The sequence below is a fragment of the Sciurus carolinensis genome, chromosome 11 (assembly GCF_902686445.1).
Source record: "Sciurus carolinensis chromosome 11, mSciCar1.2, whole genome shotgun sequence".
Taxonomy (NCBI): Eukaryota; Metazoa; Chordata; class Mammalia; order Rodentia; family Sciuridae; genus Sciurus; species Sciurus carolinensis.
Window position 1 is genome coordinate 12,011,337 of NC_062223.1, and position 26,743 is coordinate 12,038,079.

Sequence of the window (26,743 nt, forward strand, 5' to 3'; positions counted from 1 at the left end):
CGAGCGCCTGCGTCCACACCCATCTCCGCTCCAGGACGCGCCCGCCGCGCCCGCCGCGCCGCGTCCGCGCCGTTGTACCCGCGCGCGCGCCTGCCGCCGTTTACTGCGCGCTGCGCTCCCGGCTCCACGCTCCTCTGCCCTCCCCCCTTCACTGTCCCTCGCCGCGCCGGCCCCAGTGCCATCATCCCGCGGCTCCGCGGACCCCCGGCCGGCCGATTGGGAACTCGCCTGGAGCGTTTCCCCTGCGAGACCTGGGGGCCGGCGGGGCCGCAGCAGCGGGATGGGCCTGAGCCCGGCTGCGAGGGATAAGTACGTGCGCCACCTCGCCAGGTTGCCTCTGCCGCGCCTCAAGCCCGCCCGAAAACCCGCCAGCATCCGGCCAAGTGACTATCGACCTGAGCCAGGACGTCCAGCGGTGCCCCACCCAGGTCGGCCCCAGAAATGCCCCTTCTCCCCACGAGGTGGGGGCCTGGAAGCCTTTCTGGGTTGCTTTCCAAGTGCTGGCAGGTCGTTGGGCATGCTCGGTGCCTTCGGACCCCTTCTTGTAGACCGTTTTTGATCATGTTAAATAAGTTAACCAAAGCGGGCCAGGCATCCGGGTACTCCCTTCTCACCTATCTTACTTCATCCTCCCAAAGGTTCTCTCCCCGACAATCCCAAAGTCTCCCCATCGGAGAGCTGTGCCCTCGCGAGCACCTCCTTTATCCGAAAATTTATTGAGGAACCAGGAGACAGGCACCGTTCTAGACCTGAGCTCCAAGTCCACACTTGCAGAGCTCAGGGTACGGGCTGGAACTCCCGTGGCAGGTTTCAACCCCTTAGAGGGCAGTTGTGGCTTAAGTAACGTTTTCCCCCTCCTGAATTAGAAGAAGAGTCCCAAGCACTGGTCCAGTTCCTGCCCAAGCAACCTCAGCAGGACACATCAGAACAGGGCGAAAGCATTCACCAGGGGTGAGTCTTTGTATGAAAGGGCTGGGTCTTTGGATGGGAGGAAGCTTTTAAAATGTTGTGGGGTCCCGTTATCGACACATATTGAGACCACCAGAAACTAAAGTAGGTAAAAAAGTTTATTTTGGGAAAAGAGAGGAAAAAAGAAAAAGAAAACAGACAGACATGTCAGGACCACTACGCCAAGTGGGGCAGTAGTGGGGAGTGACTTCAGCAAACTCATTTTTAAAGTTGAAAACCATAAAAAATCCTGGCAGGCTGACAAGGAGTGCAAGCCGTCAGCTCCAACTTACCTGTTTTAGGCTGCACCTGGTGGGGAACCAGACTACCCAAATCTGAAACCAGCAGCTTCTGGGGCCTCTGAAGGGATGGGTTGCTTCTTAGAATTGGTCACAATGTCCTTAACTCATGGCCACATTATTTTGTCTTGGGTACTGTCCTTGTATTTACCACAGTCAGCACAGCTCAGTGATTTCATCTGCACCCATTTTGGTTTGGTTAATCTTAACTAGACATATTTGTTTTATATCAGAGGGTCTCTACTCTTTCACAGAGGAATTGACTTTGGTGGGTGTTCTGTAAAACAAATCTTGAGGGGGTTTCTGTGTGAGTCAGCCTACCACCAACAGTAGCGAGCAGGAGACTGGCGTGCTCCTGGTAACAGGTGGCATAGGCTTGGGACCTGCTCGCTGTGGCATACCTTGCGACCGTTTCTAGTCACTGGGTTTTTCTCCAGACTTCTATAACTTGAATCCCTTTAGTAGGAGGCTTATGGTGTTGCTGGTTGGTCTCACTCAACAATGAATGATGGAATTTTTCTTGCAGATTGACTCAATTCACTTTCATTAAAAATATGACGATTGCCTCCTTTAAAAAAAAATGCCGTGTGGCTGGAATTTTGAGGAAGACCTGTGTTGAAGAGACCTGTAGTTCTGAAGAGGAGCCAAGTCCTGGGGAAAGGTAAAGCAAGCCATTTTTGAGTGGAGTTGGTGGTTGGTTGTGTACACACGCCTTCTCATTTCACTCTCTGGACAGCTCTGTGAGGCAGATATCGCCCGTTTTAAAGGTTCAGGCAGATTGATTTACTAGCTCAAGTTTGAATAGCGGGCACCAGAAGTAGGATTCATACCTGGAATTTTTTTTGACTTCAAAATATTTCACTCAAATAGATGATCTCAGTGGCACGGTCTCGTCTTCCATTTCAGTTCTCTTAGGCAACATTTGTTTCAAGGGACAAAATATGCTGATTTCTTTCACATTGCTTGCAGCTATAGTGCTGTGTGGCTTAAGAAGATTTCTCAGTTAATTATTGGAAGAAACAACTGAAGAGTTCAGGGGGCTTTCCCCTGGGATGAGAAGGGAAGGGGCAGACAGAGGCTCTTTATAATTCATTATAAAATTTAGGTGCTGTTTTTTTTTTTTCTCCTTTTTTTAATTAGTGTGCAAATATTGTTACCTGATTCCTGGGTCAGAGGGCACACTAAGGGCCTCCAGCAAATCAAGTCTGGCTACTTACCCCAGAAACCAAATGGGGAAAAAAATAATGAGGAAAAAAATAATGGGGAAGAGCAGGAAAGGAACTTTCACCAGTGTGGCTATTTCCAGCTGTCTCTGGGGGAATTGATGTGAGCACCCAGATTATGTAGCAAGGGGTACCAGAAAGAAGTATGCAGGGTCCAGTAGTCTTGTGGATGAACTGTGGTCTCGTTGATCATTATCTCAGGATCATTGTAGATTGCGCAGGGCATGGTAGGTGGCGATGAGAATGTTGCCATTGCTTTGGGGGGTCGTTTCCACATATCTCAAGGTGCTTACAGTTCCGACCTGCGGTCGCTGGAATCCAAGTCGACTGATTCAGTGCAAAGGAGACAGATGCAAAATGAAGCCCAAGATGCCAAGTTGTTGGCACTCATAAGCCCAAGTGAAGTTTTTGCTTTTAGCAAAAGCAGCCTCTCAGTCCATATTATAGTATCACTTTGGCAAATATTTAAAAAGAATAATTAACAAATAAAAAAAGAAACCCTGAAAGCTGCCGTCAACTGAGAGGGGGAGGAGGGGGGGAGAGGAAGAAAGGGGAAGAGGCAGGGGAAGATAAGGGAGGGAAGGAAGGGGGGAGGGGAGGATAAATCAACTCTAAAGAATAATGATGTTTATTTGGGAAGAAGCAGGACTATTGTACATGCTGTGGAAACCATGAATGTATTCCAAGGCAGTGGGGTCAGGGGAAACTTAAAGGGAAGATGAGGAAGCTCACATAAAAGGTTTTAAAACAATACCCTCTAGCCATAAGGGCATTCCAGGGCTAAGAAGAACGGTGGCGCTAATCCAAGTTGGACAGCCTGTTGCTGGGCAGGCGTCCCTGCAGAGAGTCTTGGTTCCAGGTGGCAGTGGTCTTTATGAAAGGTCGTTATTTTGTGGAATTCCCCGTTTCTGTTATTGGGGAATTTGTGCATGAGAGCCTTCCCTTGGTGGCCTCCCTCCGGCCGGCTCTGTTTCTGTGGGGTTGACATCAGCGGCTCCATTTTGAACCTGACCACTTTCACAGTGCTCATGGCTGTAACTAGCGTTTTAAATAGTCAGGAGAAAAGCAGGAAGTAGCAGTCGTTCTGTAGGAAAGCGATTGGCTTCACAGAAACGAGCCTGGAGGAAAGAAATGTCTCCTACCAAGTCAAAACTGCAAGGTCTTAAAAAGGTCTGAAGTGATGGAGACACAGATTTTTCAATGATTGTGAAATAGTGTTGTTACGGATGTGATTGCAAAATCATTTAGAGAGAAGTCCAGCGATAACGTGGAGACCACACCCACCCAGAAGAGAGTAGAGTTGGATTCAACACCCAAGGCTGAGAGGGAGGGCACGTCAATGAATCAAGCAGCTGAGGTAAGTCTAGCAAGCTTTCTTGGAGTGAGTATTTGGACCCTCTGGAAATTGCTGTGTATATTACACTGTATTTTATTTAGATCGCATCTAATAAGAATCCACAATGATTGGGATGTTGGTTATGCTTTTTTTTTAAAACAAACAAACAATCTTACCACGGTATAATTGACCCATATTTGATTCCACATATTTAAAATGTATACTTTGATAGCTTTTGACATACGTATATAATGGTGAAGCCATTGCCACAACTGAAATAGTGAGCATCTCCATCAAGTACCAAAGTTTTTTTTTTTTTTAATTTGCCTCTTTATAATCCTTCCCTTGTCCTACCATGCCCCCACCTCCAGGTAACAACCAATCTCTTTCTGTCTCTGTGGATTAGTATGCATTTTCTAGAGATTTATGGAGTGAAATCATGTTGTATGTGCTCTATTTGTCATCTTCTTTCACAGAATTTTGCGTGATTATTTTGAGTTATATCCTTGTGGTTGCTTGTCAGTACTCTTCTTTTTTTAAATTACTGAGCACTATTTCATTGTATGGATGTATCCTGATTTGTTTATTGATTCGGCTGTAGATGGGCATTTGGGTTGTTTCTCATTGTCGGTTACTATGAATAAAGCAGCTGTGGACATTTGGGTATGAGGATTTGTACAGACATGTACATTCTTTTCCATGGGTGATGCTATGAAAGGCAGGTGTCTGTTTACCTTACTGATTTCCAGAGAGGTGTCATTTTACGTTCTCCCCAAAAGTGTCTGAGCGTTCCAGTTTTTCCACATCCTCATCAGCATTTATTCCAGTAGATGTTAAATATCTCATTATGGTTTTATTTTGCATTTTTCTTATGATGAATGCTGCTGAACATATTTTCATGTGTATCCATGTATATCTTCTTTGTCAAAGTATTGAGATCTGTGGTCAATTTTTTTTTCTATTGGTTTGTATGTTTTCATAATTTCTCATAATTTCTACATATAAATCCCTCGCTAGATTATGCTTTACATTATTTTCTCTGTGGCTTATCTTTTCAGAACAAGTTTTTAAATTTTGATGAAGTCCAATTTACCAATTTTTTCTTTTATCAATTGTGTCTTTGGTATTGTATTGAAGAAGTCTCGGTTTAATTCAGAGTGACAAAAAATTTCCCTTTTTTTTTTCCCCCTAGATATTTTATAGTTTTTATATTTTACCCTTCCATCTTTGATGTATCTAGAATTCACTTTTGTATATTTTGTGACGTATGGATCAAAGTTTATTTTTTCCCTTAAGAATATACAGTTGTTCTGGTATCAGTTGTTAAAATAACTGTCTTTCCTTCATTGAATTGCCTTTGTGTTTTTGTCATATACTGAGGGTCCCCTTCTGGACTCTGTTTTGTTCTGTTGATTCTGTGTGTCTATTGAGAAGCCAATATCATACTGTCTTGATTACTGTAGCTTTATAATAACTCTTGAAGGCAAGTAATATCAGTCCTCCAACTCTGCTTTTTTTTTTTAATACTTTCAAATTTTTTTTGTCCATTCTAGGTTCTAACAAAAGTCTGCTGAGATTTTGATTGAAATTTCACTGAATCTTTAGAAAATCGTCAATGACAGTATGGAAACATCCCACCACTAAAAAAAGTGTTCTTTATTTAGATCTTGTTTAATTTATATTAGCAATGTTTTATAATTTTCATTGTACATATATTTTACATCTTTTGGAATATTTGTGGATCTTTGGGCAGTATCTCATGTTTTCAATATTATTGGAATGCTATTAGAATTTTTAAAAATTTAAACTGGGCCTATAGGTGCACGCCTGTAATCCCAGTGACTTGGGAGGCTGAGGCAGGAGGATTACAAGTTCAAAGCCAGCCTCGGCAATTTAGTGAGACCCTAAGCAATTTAGCAAGACCCTGTCTCAAAATAAAAAGGGCTGGAAATGTGGTTCAGTGGTTAAGCACCCCTGGGTTCAATCCTTGGTACTCCACCCCCCTTCAAATTTAACATAAAAATTCGATTTTTGGTTGTTGCTAGTAAATGGAATTAGTTTTGTATTTTTATCTCTTATTCTTCAACCTTGTTAGACTGACTTACTAGCTTTAGTAACTTACTTTGATGGATTCCATTGGACTTTTGACAGATGTTCATATCAAATGTAAATAAAGACAGCTTCACTCACTTCTTTCCAATCTAGATGCATTCATTTTTCTTAAATTATGCTAGCTAGAACCTTCTATATAATGCTTATTAGGCATTAACAGATATCTTTGTCTAATTTCTTTTTTTTTTTGAACATGGTAAAATTTTAATTAATACAGTATTCTGGATAACAAGTAGAATACCACTAGATAAGAACTTTATTTACCTCAGAAATCTATGATAGTATGGGTTGATATAAACCAAGGTTAAAAAGAGCCAATTCACTATTCACATTTAATCAGTGCTGACCAGAAGCTAAAGAAATTTTAGGAAAGGTTTAAAAGAAATTATAGAACTAATCTTCCATGTAAATGAATCAAATTAATATGTTTAAAGGTTATCTGCCTCATTTAATGGCAGTTGAAGTGAGTCAAAATAGCACTTACAAAGACTAAGCATCAAATGGTAAACTGTGGCTTTTGTTTTGGGCCACCTTAAATTTTATTTTGCTTGTAGGTATTTTCCATTAATATGCACAAATTCTTTTAGGCAAAAGTTTTAACATGGAACTTTCAGTTCGAAGATCTCACAACTGTACTTAAAATAGCTTTTAAGCAATTAATACTTCAGAACAATCCCACACTGATACTTAGTTGGTTACAACAGGTAAGATGCAGAACTTTTTAAAGGTTTGCTGGTCCCTGAAATTCGGTAGGGTCAAATGCATTAACTGGAAGTAGCGTTTGGGGGGAAAAAAAAGTCCTAATCAAAGATGATAATGGATAAAATATATAGGCTCTCATACAAAAATCTTTCTAAATTTTCACCCTGTAAAAATGATTACAATGTCCTTCAGGCTTGCTATATGCCCCATATAATCAAAAACAAAACCAATTAAGAAATTCAACATTTCAACAAGCTAGGATCTACTTACTGTAAACATATAGTGAAATTCTGGAAGACGTACTACCATACTTTGGGAAAACACTATTAACAGTTAAGTTAAGCATGTGTTGAAGGCAGTTTATAAATGAAACATTACAAATCTTATGTTTATGCATACAACTTATAGAATAAAAAAAATTTGCTATTTTTCCAATAGAATAGCATCACACTAACACTATATAGTTAAGATTGAAAGCTTCTGTACACACGTTCACTTTACCTCCAAAGCAGCATATGCCTCTTGGACATTCTCATTTGTTACCTAACATACGTCAATCATGGTTTCACAGATCTGTATCAGTTTGAGCAGGCTAAAACAATCATTCTTATTTAACCACAAGACAAAGGTAACCAGTTTCAGGAAATGAACGGTTCATAATCAGTAAAGAAACATTAATATTAATACACCCACCACTATAGGATGGAAAAGTCTTCTAAGGACATGATATAAACCTAACAGAATGGATATGTCCCTAGATATAGAGAATGTGTTCTGAAAGAACAAGTTAAAATAAACAGGTCCCAAATGATCATCAAATAAGAAATAACTGCTAAAAAATGTGAATTACTCATTTTTCTAGTGTAACATCAATCACTGCTGTGCTCTAACCTGGTCTTCCATTACACAGTAACTAGTAGTGCAAAGTAATAACCCAAACAATAGGGAGCAGTCTGAATCACATGGAGTTTCAACAAATTGGAATGATTGTATATCTAACCTTATTTTTGTATTCTGAAAACAGTTCTATATAACTCAATTATTTTCCTAGCTTCTTAGATCTTCTACCATATTAAAAAATTCAAAATTCAAATTAAACATGGTTGCCTGCAAATTCTTTTCAGGAACTTAAAGCAAAACACATTTTGGGTTTTGCTGCTGGTCTCCTTGTGTATGTGCTTTACCAATAAGAGCACTTCTCTAGGATATTATTGTGCTACTTTAACATAACCAAACATGAGAAAAATTAAAAGTTTAAATTTTGACAAGTGATTTTAGTAGCAGTCTTTTAAAAATGAAAACAAAACAAAATCTAAAATCAGACAGCCACTAACAATTTGAATTAGAAACTTAAATTTTAAAGACACTTAAGATGTTCAGTATTTTTCTCACTTTGGTTTTTTCTTTTTTTAAATGAAGATATGTGGCAAAAATGACCTCAAAGAAAACTCCCTCTAAAAGTCACACAGGGCATCATTTGTTGCTGCTCTGTAACAGAAATAAATCTTATAAACATTTTTAACTTGAATGTTTTCAAATAATCAATGATTTTTATTAAACTCTGGTTCAAGTTTTCAGCTGTTACATTTTTTAAAAATATAATTTGGATCTCTGATGGAGAGAACTTAGCTGGGCTACACTACTTTTACAACCTTACAGGACAGGGAGATTCAGGAAGAGATCATTTTCTGAATGTGGTTGACCTTTAACAGAACTGACTATTTCCTCACCCAAACAGCTATGTAGGATGCTGCCAGATCTCCACTACAAAAATCTCACCAGATTTTCTAGCCAGTTGTTTACCATTCATGTTTAAAAACTTTACACCACCAGAGGCAAAGCAGATAAAAATGAAAGTACGTAAACTTGTTTCTAATCTAGTCTATTTACCTAAATAAACTCTTATAAAATTTTATGGAAAAATTAAAAGTGTAGAAAGCAATTTCCTTATTATTTGTCAGCCCAAAAGTAACTACTAATTCTCCATAAAAAGAGGATAGTCAACCATAAAATGTCTACCAGTTTAAAGTAAAACATCAGTCCTCAAGTGACACTAAGACATTAAAAAAATTTGCAAGTTTAAGATGATGCTTAAAATGAAAGCTATGGTTCAAAAATTTGTGTTTATAGTAAGAGACTAAAATCTTGTCACCGCAAAATCCCCAATATTTTTTGGCATTGACATTAAAAGAAAGATTTTAGTCTTTTGGTCACTAGAAGCTGCTAACTGAATACAAGCCTGAAAAAGGGAGAGAAAAGACAGTGAGGAACTGAAGGATACTTAGGTAACTATTTCATATACAAATAAAACAGTTTGAAATAAACATTCACTTCTTCTAGGGAATCTCAAGATATAAGAACAGTTTCTCACCATCTCTTCCATTTTGAAGAGGATCCTCTAAGCAGAAATAATTTCTTTAAGTTACTGTAAAGTGGTGTTGCCTGGCAACAGCTTCAATTTCCTAGGGTAGTCTTCAGTCCAAACGATTAAGTAATCTCACAAGGAATAATCATACATGGCAACAGGGTTAAAAAAGCAGGGCAGGTCTTCCATGCACGAACATTTCAGGAGAAAAACCATCAATTTTAAAGATAACCATCAGACTTGAGGTATCCTGGCACTCTTATACCTAAGTTTTGCTTTATACCATTGGTGACTAAAATTAACAATAAGTTTTGTAGTGAGTTTTTTTTTTTCTTTTTTTGCCTGCAACTATATACACATTGCAAAACTGTTCTGAATCACATGATTTTACATGAAATAAATATAAAAATGAACCACACAATCAACACATAACTTTAACACTCCACATTATTTATCTTGATCACAACGGTGGTAACCTCCTTGTCAACAATCTTGTGAGTTGAGGAGCTGAGTCTCATTCTCATGTCCATCAGGCAGATATGCTGCTCTCAGCTGGTCTGACTTAGGTATGGTGCCTCCATTCTTCACAAGGCGAGACAGGAAAGCACGGACTGCTGGCGATCAGCTTTCTCAAGGGGATGCTGGCTTCCAGGCACATTTTCACAAAGTCCTGGATAACACTGACTTTCTCTGTTTGCCCAGTACTGTTGCACTGAAGAGATACAGTGAGGGGCCTCTGCTTCTTTCTCACATTTTGCTCTTCAAATTCTGCCTCGCTCTTGGTAGGAGTCTTTGACTTGAGGTGGTCACTAGTAGCAGACTTGCGAACGTGATTCAGAACCACATTGCAAGAAGTGCAGAAGAGCTTTTCTCCACCTTCATGAAGCTCACCTCCAAACTCAGTGACACGATCCAGGGGTGTCACAGACAAAGCAGTCTTAGAACGGTTTCCAGCAAGTACTGCTGTTACTACAAATCGTTCCATTTTGACCTTGAATTAGGTTCGGATTAGTTTCCAGTTGTATTTTTTCTTGATACTTAGTAGTGAAGGGTCTCCAGCGCAAAACTTGAGACACATCAAATTCTGGCACTTTTCGTTTGTTTGGACCCGGAGACGCCTTCAAATCAAGTTTTTCAACAAGTGGTGGTGGGGAAATAGTTTCTGGGCTTGCACCCTATTTTCCCTGAGGTGTCGGGAAGTCATGCCATTATGTAAAATCCAGGCCGCTGTTGGGGGAAGTGGACAAGACCAGGCGGGAAAGGAAAGAGGAAGAAAAGGAGGAGCCAGGGGGTGAGGGAGGAGGAGCACCCGTCGCAGCGGCCAACACGTCCCCGCCCTCTTTGTCTAATTTCCTTAAAAGGGAAAGCATTTAGTGTTTAAACTCAGTATAATGTAAATTGTAGGTTTTTGGTACATACTATATACTGGATTGAGGAAAATTCCTTTTCTTTTCTTGTTTGTTGGAAGTTTTTTTTTTTCCAATCAAGAACGAATGTTATGAATCTGCATTGTGTACAACCATAGAAACGAAATTGTGTACCCCATTTGTGTGCAATGAATCAAAATGCAGTCTGTAAAAAATTAAAAGCCAAATAAAAATAATAATTAAAAAAGAATGAATGTTAAATAATAAAAAAAAAAACACTTTTTATGTACCTGTTGAGGTAATCACATACATTTTCTTTTTTAGTTTTAATAACATTGATGGATGTTTGAATGTTGCACCACCTTGCAATTCTGGTCTCCATGTGACCTTTATGGATTATACTTTTTAATGTAGTGTTTGATTCAATTTATAAAGTTTTGCTTCAAATTTTTCTATTTATGTTCCTAAAACATATCGATCTTTAATTTTATGTTCTTGTAATTGTTCACTTTACCTCCAAAGCAGCATATGCCTCTTGGACATTCTCATTTGTTACCTAACATATGTCAATCATGGTTTCACGGATCTGTATCAGTTTGAGCAGGCTAAAACAATCATTCTTATTTAACCACAAGACAAAGTTAACCAGTTTCAGGAAATGAACGGTTCATAATCAGTAAAGAAACATTAATATTAACACCCCCACCACTATAACCTTACAAGACAAATTTAGGAGTATTCCTGCTTCATGATTTCTCTTGTGTACATTGGCATGATTTCCTCCTTTAATATTTTTTAGAATTTACCAGGGAAGGCATCTAGGCCTAGAGTTTATTTTGTGGGAAAAATATTAACTGCAAAATCAATTTTCTTGATTAGCTATGGGGACATTTGTGTTATTTATTTCTTCCTGAGTGAGCTTTCATAGTTTATGTGTTTCAAGGAATTTCTCCACTTCAGTACAGTAACTTGTCAAATTTATTGATGTAAAGTGGTTCATAATTGTGCTGGTCAGTTTTTGGTTACTGCAATAAGTAACCTGAGATAAATAAACTTAAAAGGAGGAAAGGTTTATTTGGCTCATGGTTTCAGAGATTTCAGCCCATAATCTCTTGTCCTTGTTGCTTTGGGCCTGTGGCAGCACAGTACTTCATGGTGGAAGAGGAGGCCATGAGAGCCAAGAAGCAAAGAGAAAGACAGGGAGAAGCTGGAGTCCTAACATCCCTATTCTAGGGCATGCCTCATGACCTCACTTCCTTTCACTAAGCCCCACTTACTAAAGGATCCACCACCTCCCCATAGCACCATGGCTGAGGACCAGGCCTTCAACACATAGACCTGTGGGGGACATTCAAGACCCAAACTGTAACCACAGTGGTCTTTTAAAAACAACATATTATCTATAGAATCTGTGGTGATGTCATCTCTCTCATTCTGATATTGGTGTTTTGTGAATTCCCTCTCATCAGTTTGGTGAGAGTTTTCCTGATCAATTTGGATAGGTTTTTTTTTTTTTTAATCAATTTTATTGATTTTTCTCAACTAGTTCTCTATTTTATTTTTATTGTTTTCTGTACTTTTCGCTCTTCTTTATTATTTTCTTCATTCTGCTTAGTTTGGGTTCCATTTGTTCTTTTTCTAAGGTTTTAAGGTAGAAGTAGAGGTCATTCATTTCAGACCTTCCTTCTTTTTCTATTATGGGCATTTATTGCTATAAACTTTCCCCAAAGCACTCCTTTAGTGAAATTTCCTAAGTTTTCATATATGTGTTTTCATTTTTGTTCAAAGTACTTCCTTTTTTCCCTTTTGATTTCTTCATTGACCCATTGGTTAGGCAAAAGATTTAATTTTCAAAGGCTTGAAATTTTTTGAAATATCTTTCTGCCATTAATTTATGATTTATTCTGTTGTGGTCAGAAAGTATACTTTGAATTACTTAAATTCATTTAAATTTATTGAGCCTTGTTTTAGGGCCTCAATTGTGATCCATTTGGTAAGCATTCTGTTAGATCTTGAGAAAAACCTGTGTTTTATTATTGGAGAGAATATTCTATAAATATTAATTAAGGCAAACAAGTTCATAGTGTTATTCATGCCTTCAGTTTACATTTTCCATCAGTTTTATTACTCAGGAGTATTAACATTTCTGACTATAATTGTGATTTGTTTATTTCTCCGCACAATGCTGTTTACTCTTAATTGTGATGGACTGTTGTTAGGTATGTATACGAGTCAGCTTTACCTTACAACAATGAGGTACCTGAGGCAGCCAACTTATGAAGAAGAGAGGTTTACTTAGCTTACAGTGTGGGAGGCTCAAAGTTCAATAGCAGGTGTCCCCAGTGATTTGGACTCAAGAGAGGGTGAAGTGTGGCATCTCATCATGGTTGGAGTGTTGTAGGATAAGTAGTCTCAAACCAGGGGTGCAGAGAGAGCCGGAGCCAGAGTTGTACTTTTGTAACAATCTTCTTTTGAGAACTGAAGGGGTGCCAGATGGGTCCCTTCCAGGAGCTCTCCTGCAGTGACCCAAGGGTCTCCCACTAAGCCACATAGCTCCTCCCAGGAGCAAGCTTCAATCACACCAAACTTCTGGTGAGGGGACACAATTAATCATATCCAAACCAGAGCACCATGAAAGCATTTGAGATTGTTATTTATTCTTGATGAATTCACCCCTTTATCTTTATGAAATTACCTTCTTCATTCCTCATAATGGTCATTGCTTTGAAATCTACTTTGCTTGATGTTTATATAATCACTCCACCTTTCTTTGATGAGAGTTAGCAAGGTACCTGAATCTTTCTTAACTTTTAACCAATTTATGCTTTTATATTTAAAGTGTTTTTTTTTTTTTTTTTGCAGATAGCATAAAGTTGGGTTTTACTTTTGTAACCCAGTCTAAAAATCTTTTAATTGGGCTACTTATTCCAATACTTTAATATGACCATTGATATGACCATTGATATGGTTAGATTTAAGCCTATCATTTCATTGTTTATTTGCTATTTCATCTGTTTTTTGTTTGCTCTCTCTTATTTTTGATGATGTTTTTAGTATTTCTTGTGAATCTATTTTACTGTATTTATATCTTATTGGCTAGAACTACTTGTATTTTATTATTTTAATTCTTGTTTGAGGGCTGGGGTTGTGGCTCAGTGATAGAGCGCTCGCCTAGCATGTGTGAGGCACTGGGTTTGATTCTCAGCACCACATAAAAATAAATAAATAAAATAAAGGTATTGTGGCCATCTTCAACTTAAAAAAAAAACTTTAAAAAAATTCTCTTTTGAGTTGTTTTGTTGTTGTTGTTGTATTTTTTTTTTTTTTTGGTTTTGGTCCTTGGGATTTACTTATTCTGGACATTTCATGCATGTAGAATCAATATGTGAGTTTTGGTGACTATCTTTTTTTACTTGCCCTAATGCCTGTAAGATCCATCTGTGCTTTGGCATGGATCATACTTCGTTGGTTTTTATTGGCAAATAGTATTCTATTGGATGTATATACATTTTGTTTATCCACTTATTAGTTGATGGACATGTGGGTTGTGTCCACCTTTTGATTACTGTGAATAAACTGCTATGACGTTCATGTACAAGTTTTTATGGAGACATGTTTTCAGATCCCTTGGAGGTACACATGTTTATAATTATAATATATGTTATGTAGTATCTTTTTAAGAGACTTGTGATTATAAGGAATATGAAGGGCTTGGGCCCAGTGTTTTGTAAGGGGTCCTCAAGCAGTAGTTTTCATGAGATATGATTGCAGGGACTCAGGATCTGCCGAAGAACTTGACTGTACAGTACCGCTGCGCTTACCATGGTCCTGAGATTGTTTTCACTGAAGTGATATTGGACTCCTGATCTCTTTGGGAAAGATAGTCATTCTAGCAGTCATGGGTTTTTAGTTCTCATTATGCGATAGAAGAGGAAGCATCAATTGAATCTGTAGACTGATGGTTTAGGATTATAGATATGTCAGTCATTACAACCTTATTGTCAGACTAATGAATTATCGAGCTCAACAACCAATGAGAGTTTCAGGTTCTCCCGGGAGGGAATTTTCACAGGACACCCCAACAATTTCTAGCATGTTTCAAGACCATTTGTTCAAACGATTTTTTCTGAGGACTGAGTTAAATTAACAGAGGACAGAGCAAGTTGGTAACAGGAATATTCACAGGGCCTCCGTATGGCATAGCACAAGGTCAGCGTTCCGATAAATGTTTTCAGTTTAACCATATCACGTTAACTTCTTCAGCAAGTTTTATGATGCAGAAAGTTACCATAGCCGCAGGGTGGCCATTGCCTCTCAACGCTTCCTGAATTCTTCGGGGAATTTTTGTAGACATGCATTTTTAAGGGTTGGCTGTGGAATTCCACTTGGTAGCCTTACAAGCATAGAGTAGACCTGTAGAACAACATATTACTGGAAAAACATGAAGTAAGAGATGAAAGTAGGGATCTGACTTAACCGTGAGACGGGGCATCTGTGGCGTTGCTGCTTTGTGGTTTTTAGTTCAGCAGAGTTTTGGAAGGATGTTTATCTGGGGAAACAGGGAAGAAAATAAGAACTTACAGTAGAAGGGGGAAAGCAGCATGATTACCAGCGCCCCACAAGGACCCCGTATAACACCGACACATGGTTTGGTTACTTTTCTCTATTGTGGAGTATCGTGACTAAAGCCCGCGGTAGCAGATCCCTTCAGGCTGCTCTGTGTCTCTGCAGGTGTCTGACAGGCGTACTGGTTTTACCTTCTCTCTGTTCCTGGTTCTCCCAGGCGGCTCTGCAGCCCCGGATGCAGCCCTTCAACTATTGGACTCCTGTTTCTGCTGCTGCCACCAAGCCATATACTCTCCTTTAAAATGCATACAATTAGTGCTTTTTGTAGAGGACGAATTCATGCCAAGAGAGGAGGGCAGATGAAATGAAGGCATCTTGTCCTCCCAGTATGTGAGGAAAACCTGCTCTTTTCTAGAAGTGAGGCCTTAGAGATTTCTCGACATGGATCTAGGCCCACCCCTACCCCCGACATCCTCTGCCTTTTCCTTTCTCTTCCCTGCGTCCCGCATCATCTCCGTCTTCCTCCCCTGGCTCACCTGTACCAGCCACCCCAGCCGCCTCTGTTTCTCTGCCTTCCTCTGATGAGCCAGTCTTTTCTCTCCTCCTGTTCTCGGGGCTTTCTGTGTTGCCAGAACTGCTCTTCCCTGGTTTTCCACATCCAGCCCGGAGGTGGTGTTAGGCACCCGATGTGTGCGTCTCCTCCAGAATCCATGCGTGAAGCCGCAGCCATCAGTGCGGCCGCATTTGGAGTGAGGAAGTAGTGAAGGGTGAACAAGGTCATGGGGAGGGGGGCAAGCTGATAGGACTAATGTCCTTTAGAAAAACAATTGGTACAAAGAGGGAGATGGAGAGGGAGAGAAAGAGAGAGAGAGATGGAGGAAACACCAAGGAGTCCTCTCTCTCTCTTCCCCACCCGCCTTCTGTGGACACACGGGAAGAAGAGGCCACATGAGCTCACCGTGAGACAGTAGCTGAGAGTCCTCAGAACGACACCTGCCTTGCTGCACCTTGATCTTGGACTTCCCAGCTTCCAGAACAGCAGGGAAGTAAATGTCTGTTGTTCAAGCCACCCAGTCGGTGTCTTGGACTGCATGGTGGGTAGAGACCTCTCTGAAGTCAGACCCAGGCTGAGATCTCAAAGGCACGGAGAAGAAAATCCTGTGACGGACGATCTGGGAGATCGTCCACCTGGAGGGCAGCACAGAGACCGACTGGCTGGGAGCATTTTGTGTGGCTGAAGGAAGTCGGGAGGAGAAGTCAGGAGAGGCTGTGAGCAATTCACGTGAATACACCTCTGTCTTGAGAGCGGTCCTCCCTGACCTCTCTGTGAAGGCTGACTCCTCAACATACTCTTGATCTGGGCCCCTCTTCTTTCTTCCCCAGGACTCCTTTGGTGCTGATTAACTTTCCTTCTCTACCATCTGCCATGTCCCCACCTCTGCGGGAGCCTCATTCCAGGTTTTACCCTGCTGCTGTTTCTCCTGTCTAGGAGACGCCCCCACCCCCAGGCCCCGTGGATCCCATCATTTCCCCCTGTGTCTCCTCCCTTCACAACCAGCGCCTGCAGAGTTGTCTGCCTCCTGCCTCTGGTTTCTCACCTCCTGTCTCCTGGTAAGCCCACATTAGAAAGACCTCAGTCTCCACCAGAGTCTGGTCCCTTTCTTCTCCCAGTCTCATCTGACATGCTGCTCAGAACAGCAGGCAATTAAAATTGCATGGAATTTGGAAATTTCCATCTAATAGTTTGGGACGGTGGTGACCGCAGATGACAACTGCAGAAAGTGATACTGAGGTTGGGTGGGGAACTATTCTTATGCATATTTTATCTTTTCTGTCATGTCGGCTTTTGAAGCTCCAGGATCATTTCTGAGCTATCATCGGAACCAGGATCATCTGAAAGCAGAGTTCCTAACAGAGGATTTTCTTCTGCTTTTAGCTTTCTGCATCTGCTCCAGTGCCTGGTCAGGGATTGAGCCAGGAGTCAGTGTGTTCCAGAAACAGCCCAGAGGCTTCATATTTTTAGTCCCAGGAATTGAAAATAACGACCTTTGTGATCTTTGTCCTGCTTCCCTGTCACTTGCTACAGGCAGAAAAAACTCTCCCCCGCTTTCTCTGCACCACACTTGTTGAATTTATAGTACGTCCAGAGCCCGTTTTTACCCAGGGGGCCTTATGTAAGACCAATTTTTCCAAGTGGTCACCCGCTTATGGGACAAGGGCCAGAGCTGAGCTGCCAGCCTGGGCAAAGGCAATAAATAGCTCACGAATGGAGGGTTTTGAAGTAACAGCTTATTCCCAGGAGAGAAGTTCGGAAACTCTTACCCTGGAATTGAAGACTGGAGCGTCCGGTGGGACTGGAGGCCCAATAGGTTCCTGTGATTCACAAAAGGCCAGGAAGATGGGACAGTAAAGAGAAGGAGGGGAACCCGGAAGAGTCTCCAAAGCAGGGTGACCTCGACCACATTCACTATCACCCGGGCAGGGCTTGAAACTCCGGCACCCAGGCCATACTCCGGACCCTTCAGACCCTCTCAAAGCTCCACTGTGATCCCAAGATGTAATCGAGACTGAGAACCAGGCTGATACGATCAGTTCACAGTGGGAGAAAACTTAGAGTGGGTAACTCCGATGAATCCGAAGTCTGTGCGTCTGGTTCAGTTTTTGACCTCACTGCCCCACCAAGGGGCAATATTGCAGGTGAGAGAGTGTTAAAGAAAGAAAACTCCTTCAAATCCTCAACTGCTCCCCGCCCTAGTCCCTGGGCTTTCTTTTTCCTGTCCCACAAAGCTTGTCTCCATCCCTGATGGCAGGAAGTCGGATTTCACTAGGTTTTCTCCTGGCCTAGACCAGCACCGCTACCCATTGACTAGGTTCATGCCCGGAAAGACCAAGAGGGATCTTTAGATGGCTGGCTTCTTGTTGTGCCCTCGGGTGCTGTGGGAAGTCGCTGGTCGGTGGAGGGGAATGGCACTGGGCAGGACTCACGGGTGCTGGGGTTTGCGCTCAGGCAGAGCAGGTTGGGGTCAGGGGTTGGCTCAAGGGTAACACGTCTCACCTGGGTGTCCCATGGGCTGACTCAGCAAAGCGGTCCCCACAGCTTTGCTGTTGCCACCTCTGCCTCCATCCTGGTTAGTGCCAGAAAGAGCTGAGTTTGATTTGAGCTTCTGCCCCTGCATCTACATGTATTGCTCCCCCTTTGCCCCTGGACCTTTCTTATGTTCTCATCCAGAGTCAGGACTGAGATATTAGTGGCCTTTAGGCAACCATGTCAGTGAGGACAGGCCTATGGGCTTTTGGGTATCATGTGCATAGAGGGTAGAAATGGCCTCGGCTCAGTGCCTATGTCCAGTTAAAGACATTAAACCAGAGCAAGTTATCTTCCCCTCTCAGTTTACCTTCGTACAAATGGAAAAACTAATTAGCAAATCCATGAATCAAAGAACTATATGTACTTAAATTATATATTAAAGGTAATTCAACTATTTACCTGCATCAGCATGTGCAAAATTTGAACCTATGTTAATTTTTTTTTTTTTTTGGTACCGGGATAGAACCCAGGGGCACTTTACCACTGAGCCACATTCCCAGACCTTTTGATTTTTTATTTAGAGACAGGGTCTTGCTAAGTTGCTTACAGTCTTGCAAAGTTGCCGAGGCTGGATTTGAACTTGCACTCCTCTTGCCTCAGCCTCCTGAGCAGCTGGGACTACAGGCGTGAGCCACTGTGCCCCTTGTGTTAATTTTTAAAAATGAGTTTCAAAATGCGTGGGATTCAGACTTCCTCATGGACATTTTAAAACATTGCTTTTAGATCTCTCTGCTATTTATCAAGGCAGAGGCACTTGCTTAAAATGATACATTCTTATGAACATTTGAATCACAAGGAGAATCTTCTCAATTTGCTACTTGTTGCTTTTTAATATTCTCACAAAGGAAGAGAAAGCTCTCCTCTGCTCTTCCCCTCTTGTGACTTTTTTCTCGCTGCCTTTGCCTCACCGTATCCATCACAGGCCATTTGCCACCATCACGTCACTTCTGATCAGTGTCACCATTGCATGCTGTCCTCACAACCCTGAGCTCCCAGACGTACCACCTTCCTGGGTTTAGGGAGGGCTACATCCACTTCTCTTTTCTTGATCCTATGGCAAAAGAAAATGAAATCCATTTTCAATTCTACACTATATTTTTGCTTTCTGGGTGAGAAGCTTGGCTTGGGGGGCCCTCTAGCGGGTGCTAGGCTGCCACCACATTTCCCATTTAAGATTTGGTTTGGCTAGGACCTAGTTCTGGTCCGGGTTGTGTGACGTGACTTTGGGAAAATCTCTTAATTTCTCTTGGCCTCGATTCCTTCTCTGAAATTTGTGGTGAACACCATCTGCTTTGTTCCCATAAAAAGTGATCCTCCCACAGACTGCAGGATTTCTGGAATAGCGAAGCACAGATCCTAGCACATCCTCTCCCCACAAAGCCAAAGTAAAGCCTGAAAGAATTGCTCAAGGCACCACTTAAAGAGTCTGGAAGTTTGGTCAAAAGCGTACAGTACTCGAGAAGCGTTAACTGGAGAAGGTCTACTGAACTCAGAATCTCAGAAAGAACAGCAGAGGCCTGCAGGGTTTCGGAGTGCCCTGGGTGGGTGGGGCACAGCAGGAGCACTGACAGTGACCCGGGAGGAAACATGACTTTGTTAGGAGCACAGTGTGGAAAGTTCCATGGGCGGAGATCCTGTTGAAAACAGTGGTTATCTCAGTGGCAAACGATCATGGAAGGCCAAGATTGCAGGCAGCCTGACCTGAGTAATTCTAATCCACATGAAGAAATGCAGAGCACCTGTAGTTTTCTGTCTCTAACAAAATGCCTACTAGAAACTGTTCAAAGGAGAAAAGATTTATTTTGCCTTACGGTTTTAGAGGTTTCGGTCCTTGCTCAGCTGACCCCATGGCTGTGGACCTGGGGCACGGCAGGATATGATGGCTGAAGGGTGTGGCAGGGGAACATTGTTTAGCTCATGGCAGCCAGAGAGGAGAGCAGAGAGAAGAGAGAGAGACCAGCTCCAGGGACAAGCTATACCCCTCTAGGACATGCCCCAGGGACCTACATTCTCCAACTGATTCTACCTCCTAATAGTCCATTCAGCTATGAAATCACCAATGGATTAACCCACTAATGAGGTTAGAGCCCTCGTGAGCCAGTCACTTCCCCAAAGTCCCACCTTTGAACACTGTTGCACTGACGACCACGCCTTCCACACATGAGCCTTTGGTGGACATTCCAGATCCACACCATCACAGTACCAGAAAGGTTATTACGTTATAAAAGAGCATGAAGCTAATTTAAAAGGAAATTGGAGGAAATAATAATTACCAATTCTATTCTTGGTCTTCTAGCGTGCAAAGATGTAATAAATGTGGTAACAGCAGTGCAAAGCAGGGAGGACCCAGTAGCTCAAATCAGGATATGAAACTAGATGGGAAGAAATAGCACCAGAGAGGACAGATATGTAGTTAATATGAAATACATGTATATGTACATGTACATGTATATATATAATATGTATATCCTTCCTCACTTAATTTGAAAAATGGAAGTTTGTATAAAATGATATTTCTAACATGATATTGGGTTTACAACATATGTAGATATGTCCGACAATAATAGGACAAGGGAGATGGGAGGGAAAGGAGTGAGACCAGAGCAAAGTTCCTACACTTTACTGGATTCAGTTAATATTAACTAAAGTAGCTAGTGATAAGTAAAGATGCATATTGTAACAACCCACAGAGCAATCAGCAAAAGGGTAATTAAAAAATATAAAAATTCAACAAAGGGATTAAAATGATACATTAGAAGATATGTATGCATTTAATACAAAAAAGTTGGTAAAAGATTATTGGAGGAACAAAAAAAATAGACATGCAATTTGTAGAAAACCAATAGCAAAAAGACAAATGTAAATCCATTTTATTAAATGTTTCAAAAAAAGCGAGGTCATCTGACTTGGTAGCACAAGGTCAACTTATATCCCATGCAAAGTTTGGATGCAAAGTCACAAATGGGTTGAAAGTAAAAGGATATAAAAAGATGTAAATGGTAACTACAGCAGGAGTGTCAGAATATTATCAGAGAAAGAGGGACAGTTTATAATGACAGAAGATTAAATCCCTGGAAAGATATAACAATTATGAACATAGGATCACCCAGCAACATAACCCTATAGTGCATGAAGCAAAACCTGATAGAATTGAAGGAAGATGTAGGCAATTCAGTCATAATAGTTTGGGAACTTCGACATCCCACTCTCAATAATGGACAGAACAACTATACAAGAAATCAATGAGAATATAGAAAATCTGAATGACAGTCCAGCTTGTCCTGACACTTAGTGGTAACAGCAGAACTTCATCGCAAGCGTACATGAATGTAGACGATATTCTACACCATAAGACAAGTCTCTGTAAATTTAAAGGGATTGAAATAATACAAAATATTTTATTTGATTGCATTAAATTAGAAGTTAGAAGCCAATAACAGCATATCAGTTTGGGAAATCATAGTATTTGGAAATTAATAAAACAGTTCTAAAATAACTCATGGGTCAAAAAAGAAGCAGAGACATTAGAAAATACTTTGAGCTGGATGAAAGTGAAAACAAAACATGAAGTTTTATGAAATGCAGTGCTTAGGAGAATATTTATAACTGTAAATACATCTATTAGAAAAGAAGGACTCAACAATCTCCTGCCTTAGGAAACTAGGATGGAGGGGCTGGAAAGTAAACCCAAAGCAATGACAAAGAAGAAAATAATTGTCGGAACAAAAACCAATGAAATAGAAAACAAAGGAATAGAAAAATGATCAACAGAGCCACAAACTAGTTCTTTGAAAATATAAAATTGACAAATCTTTAGATAGATAGATAGATAGAAAGAAAGAACTCAAATTGACAAAATTAGGAATGTGCGTGCGTGCGCGTGTGCACACACACACACACACACACACACACACACACACAGATGCACACACACACACAGAATCCCTGTTAGATGGACACTCTCTCCTCTTTGACAGACAGTCTATTGGTAGTTTGGGTCCAATCAGAAGATGGAAGGAGGAGTTTTAAGAATTATGAAACCACGATTACAGAAACGAGGGTCTCCCAGCGCTGAGGGAGAGTACTCAAGGAGGGACACCCGTGGAAGAGGTTCAGAGCTTGTTGGGGAGATGTGACCCAACTCCCTTGATAACAGGTTCGCTGATCTTGCCAGGCTGGAGCTGGCGCGCAGTCTGTGTGCAAGCAGGCCTGGCTTCCCCGTTGAGTGGACTCCAGAAGCGTTATGACCAGGTCAAGACTGCAGGGTGAATAGGGCTGAGGGCTCCCTGCTGAGGCAGAGCTCTACCTCATACCACTGGTCAGCCGTCCTCATACCACTGGCCAGTGTCCTGCCTTTCCTGGCCCCAAACTCTGCAGGGCCCCTCCTCTTGCGGTGCCCCTGCGGGCCTTCCACCCATGAAGCACAGCATGCGCACGTCAAAGGAGAAATGCTGCAAGTAGCCCAGCCACTCACTAGGGGGTACACGGTGCTTGCGGAGCCCAGGTCGTGCGTGATCGTGGGTGCAGACAGCCCTGACAGCTTGGTCATGTGGATGGTAGCGGGGAGGGGTCCTGCAGTCTTCTGTGAGCTTCCTCCAGCTTGGGTTTCTTTCTGTTGAGAGACAAACTTCAGGGAGGGGATCTATAGGATGACTGGTAGCTCACTCATCTCCCAGAGGGGTCTTGGGAGTTCCTTGGGTATGTGCAGTTTATCTTTCTTTCTTTCCCCCTATTACAGGTCAAACCAAAACCCAGACCCGGAGACCTGATTGAGATTTTTCGAATTGGCTATGAGCACTGGGCCATCTACGTAGAAGATGACTATGTGGTCCATCTGGCTCCCCCGAGTAAGAGGATGCACTACCGGAATAGTGACATTGCTGTTATCAGTATAAACAGAAGTAGAATCGATTGCTGTGTTCCTCAGCTACTGCCTTTCTTTGGCAAAAACACCCTGGAACATTCCTGGACCTTCATTAACTGTGAAGTAGAGTCTGGTCTCTGTTCACCAGTAGCCACTGAGTGTCTAGCCTGAGAGGGACACAAATACAGAGTGTCCCCAAGTTCCCTGGCCCTCTAGAGCACCCTCTCAGAGTACAGATTTAAGAATGTGAGCCTCCATTCTGTACCAACAGCAGTTCAACCTCCTTCCTCATATTTCTGTGAATACCCCGAGAGGGAGGATGCTTACATCTCACTTGCTTCCTGTTGTCCCCAAATGCTGCTTCCTGCTCCTGATCACCCATGACACCTGCTCCTCACCTTGCAGTCCTGTGGCTGCAGTGTGCCCCAGGATGCTCCACCCCAAATGTAGACCAGGGCTCATCTCTTCTCAAAGCAGCATTAACTCCAGCCTCAAGTTGAACTTGTAGTGAATCTAAGTTTAGTGGAGATTTGAGCCGAGAGGTACTGGAACAGGATGGGAAACAAAACTGAATTGCACAGTGGTGGCCTCAGGAGATGAGACCCAGGGGACAGGGTTGGGGGTGGGGGAGGAAGTCACTCCGCCACTACTCTCCAACACCTTTTGAATTTTGTGTCCCGTGTAAGTCTTGCCTGTTCAGAATGAAATTACCAAAGAATACTGTGCCCAGGCCTTTGGCCACAGCCTGTTGTGGAGGCTCATCCCCACCTGCTGTCCTTTTGCTTTGGTCCAGTCTCTCACCTTGCTGGGACCTTCCCACCGAGCAGAGTCCCTCTCTGGCCACCTCTCTTCTCAGCCCCACCCACTTCCTGCCCCCATTTCCTGTCCTCCCTCCCTGTCTAGGAGCCTAACTGAAGAATGGAAGAACTCTCCACCTCTCCTTCCCAGACTCAGTTCATAAACAAAGAGATGGTTAACAGTTACGAGCTCCCTCAGATCTGTCTATGAAAATGAATTCTGCCATCTCTGTTCCCGGATGTTGAATTGCCTACCCCTGGATCTTAGAAAGTCAGCACATTTCCTTCAGATACATAAAGGGAAGAACAAGGGTTCATGCTCTTGGACAACTTGCAATCGGTTTGCCTATCCAAGTAGTTGCAGCAAACCCCCCCCCCCTTTTTTTTTTGTTTCATTTGTAAATGACACATTAATGGTAGATACTTATGGGGTACAGTGTGGTGTTTTGATACATGTGCACAATGCGTAATTATTGCATCAGGGTAATTAGCATATCCAGTACCTCAAACATTTATCATTCGTTTTTGTGAGAACATTCAGAGTCCTCTCTTCCAGCTGTTTTTTAAAATGACCATGCACTGGCCTTCAGCAGTTTCTTTACCCTCTGAGTCTCTATCCCGTCCAAAGATTTAATATGATAAGGCAGCAGCTTTCAAATGTCTTTTTTTTTTAAAGCTGTGCAGCCCATTTGCAAACAAACCCTTTGTGAAAACCCCCATGTTTGACTAGAGATAGAGGTCCAGGGACTCTGGGCGGGCACTGGTGAAAGTGGACATTCAGAGCCTTGCCCCACCTGTGCCCCTACAATGGCCACACAGAGGGAGGCATGTGATTGTGAGAGTGACCACCCCTTACCCAAAAGCTGACACTACCCGGAGGGTAGAGATGAGTGAACTCTGGTTAGGAAGCAAGAATCAAGTCCTCAGGCTTGGTCAGGTCAGTCTGGAGTGGATATTAAAAGATTCCTGTGGGAGTGTAGAGTGCAGGCAAAAGGCTTCCCTGGAAAGAGGGTCCTTGGGGTTCGTCTGATCCACACCCCGCTGGGAAGCCGTTGGCTGAGCCAGCGCCCCAGCGCCCCGCCCCCTAGCCGCCTTCCCACTTTTTCTTTGTCCCCCTTTGCTCTCTAGGTGAGGAATTTGAGGTCGGCAGCATCACCTCTGTCTTTAGCAACCGCGCAGTCGTGAAATATAGCCGCCTGGAGGATGTGCTGCAGGGGTGTTCCTGGAAGATCAACAACAAGCTGGACGGGACCTACCTGCCCCTGCCGGTGGACAAGATCATCCAGCGCACCAAGAACATGGTCAACAAGATCGTGCAGTACAGCCTGATCGAAGGGAACTGTGAGCATTTCGTCAACGACCTCAGATACGGCGTGCACAGGAGCCAGCAGGTGGGGCTCTACTTGCTCCGATGGTGGCTTCTCCTGGAGCTTTCTTGGGCTCTGTCAACTCATCAGGGATCAGGATGGCCGTCACTAGCTTCATTATACTATCTGTGCTAGCTGGGCTTTCTGGTTTTACAGGACTGTGTGGTTCAGGAAGTATTCCCACCTCCATTCCCCATGGAGGTGCAGGAAAAGTGCTGGACTGATGGGGAACCCCCCCCCCCCCGCACCTCCCCCCCCCCCCCCCCCCCCCCCCCCCCGTGTCCCAGCTCAGCCCGGTAACAGGGTGGTCTCTCTGTCTAGTTGCTCCACTTCTGAGACTGTGTGTTCCTTTCCAAAATGGGACAGAATGAGGGAGATGCCATATTGTTAAAGTTGCAGACTGCTGGTCCCATTTTGGATGATCTGTTGTTGTTATGTATTTTTAAAGTTACTTGCCAACATTGAAAAATATAGAAATTTTACATTAAGAGATCTGGATTCCAGCTTTTCTTGAACAACCAATTTATCAGGCCATCGGTCCAGTGTTCTTGCATACTGAGCCTCTGCAGGACCTGTTTGTGGCTCTCAGGGGCGTGATGTGCCACCTGCCGGCTCCTCTCTGGTACCTGCCTGCCTGTCTCTTGTTGCATTTGGCCGTGTGATACCCCCACTCCCTGATGTGTAGGCAGTGATGAATTAAATGTGGTACATACAGTACACGCAAAAGAGATCTGGAAGCCCACGTATCTGTAAGAATTTGGGCTGCTCTTGTTAGTAGCTGACCCTTGATAAAACCTCATGAGATGAACCAAGGAAGTGTGTATTGTTCCCTTTTAACTGGATGCAAAACATCAAGGTTTAAAGGCGGATCACAATTTTTCCATTTTTTTTCTTCTGTTTTTTATGATTTCTGAACAGACTGGGCTCAAATCCTACTCTTGGTCTCCTGTCAGTGAGCATTGCCAGGCCTCCAACCTGCTCCCCGTCCCCTTGTTGCTTCCTGGGCTCCCTCCTCTGGTCTCTGTACCCTCTGCTCCTGCACTCCATTCTGTGTGCTCCCCAGTGCCAGGGGCCAGGTGGGCTCTGACGTGAGGGATCTCCCATCCCATGAGCATTCGTATGTGAAGAAAAGACCCCAAGGATCGAGGCCACGATTGGGGGCCTTCTGAGGAATTCTGGGCCCAGGAGCCAGGGTGTCCAAGCCCAGGGCTAACCTTGGATATTAGATTACTTTGCAGTTCTGTCCAAGTGAGTTCCCCTCCCTGGCTCTGAGTTTCCCCCACAGGAACCCACAGGAACCCACAGACTGGTTCCTTCTCTGGGAAAAGACTCTGGGCAGTCTGGTTCCTGAAGGGGAATGGGGGAGTAGCGGCAGCAGAGAGTGCCAGGCTAGAGTGGGTGCCGACTGCCCTGTGACCTGCTGTGCTTTGCAGGTGGAGCACGCCCTGATGGAAGGAGCAAAGGCAGCAGGTGCGGTCATCTCAGCTGTTGTGGACAGCATCAGGCCCAAACCAGTAACTGCCTGAAAGTGCTGGAAACTTCACATCGAGGAAAACCTACCGGCACCTGCATAAAGAGAATGCCTCTTTTCCTTCCCTTGCCTCCCTCTCTCAATGGCCCTGTTAAGAAAATTGTGAGCTTCTGGAAGAATCTAGAATGTATCCAATTCCCCCTCCAGAAATACACCCAATATATGTGACCACGGACTC

General features: G+C 42.8%; 1 protein-coding gene and 1 pseudogene across 1 annotated transcript; one reads left to right on the forward strand and one right to left on the reverse strand.

The window, feature by feature from the left end:
• The first annotated feature begins 85 nt into the window (after positions 1–85).
• Plaat5 (phospholipase A and acyltransferase 5) lies at positions 86–26,684 on the forward strand. Its single transcript, XM_047518343.1, has 7 exons — positions 86–428; positions 867–951; positions 1,774–1,908; positions 3,719–3,827; positions 22,745–22,853; positions 24,796–25,058; positions 26,468–26,684. Exons 1-7 carry the CDS (start codon positions 281–283, stop codon positions 26,558–26,560), a joined length of 942 nt encoding a protein of 313 aa, XP_047374299.1. The 5' UTR covers positions 86–280; the 3' UTR covers positions 26,561–26,684.
• On the reverse strand, positions 9,319–9,970 carry LOC124959878 (CGG triplet repeat-binding protein 1-like; annotated as a pseudogene).
• Positions 26,685–26,743: the final 59 nt, after the last annotated feature.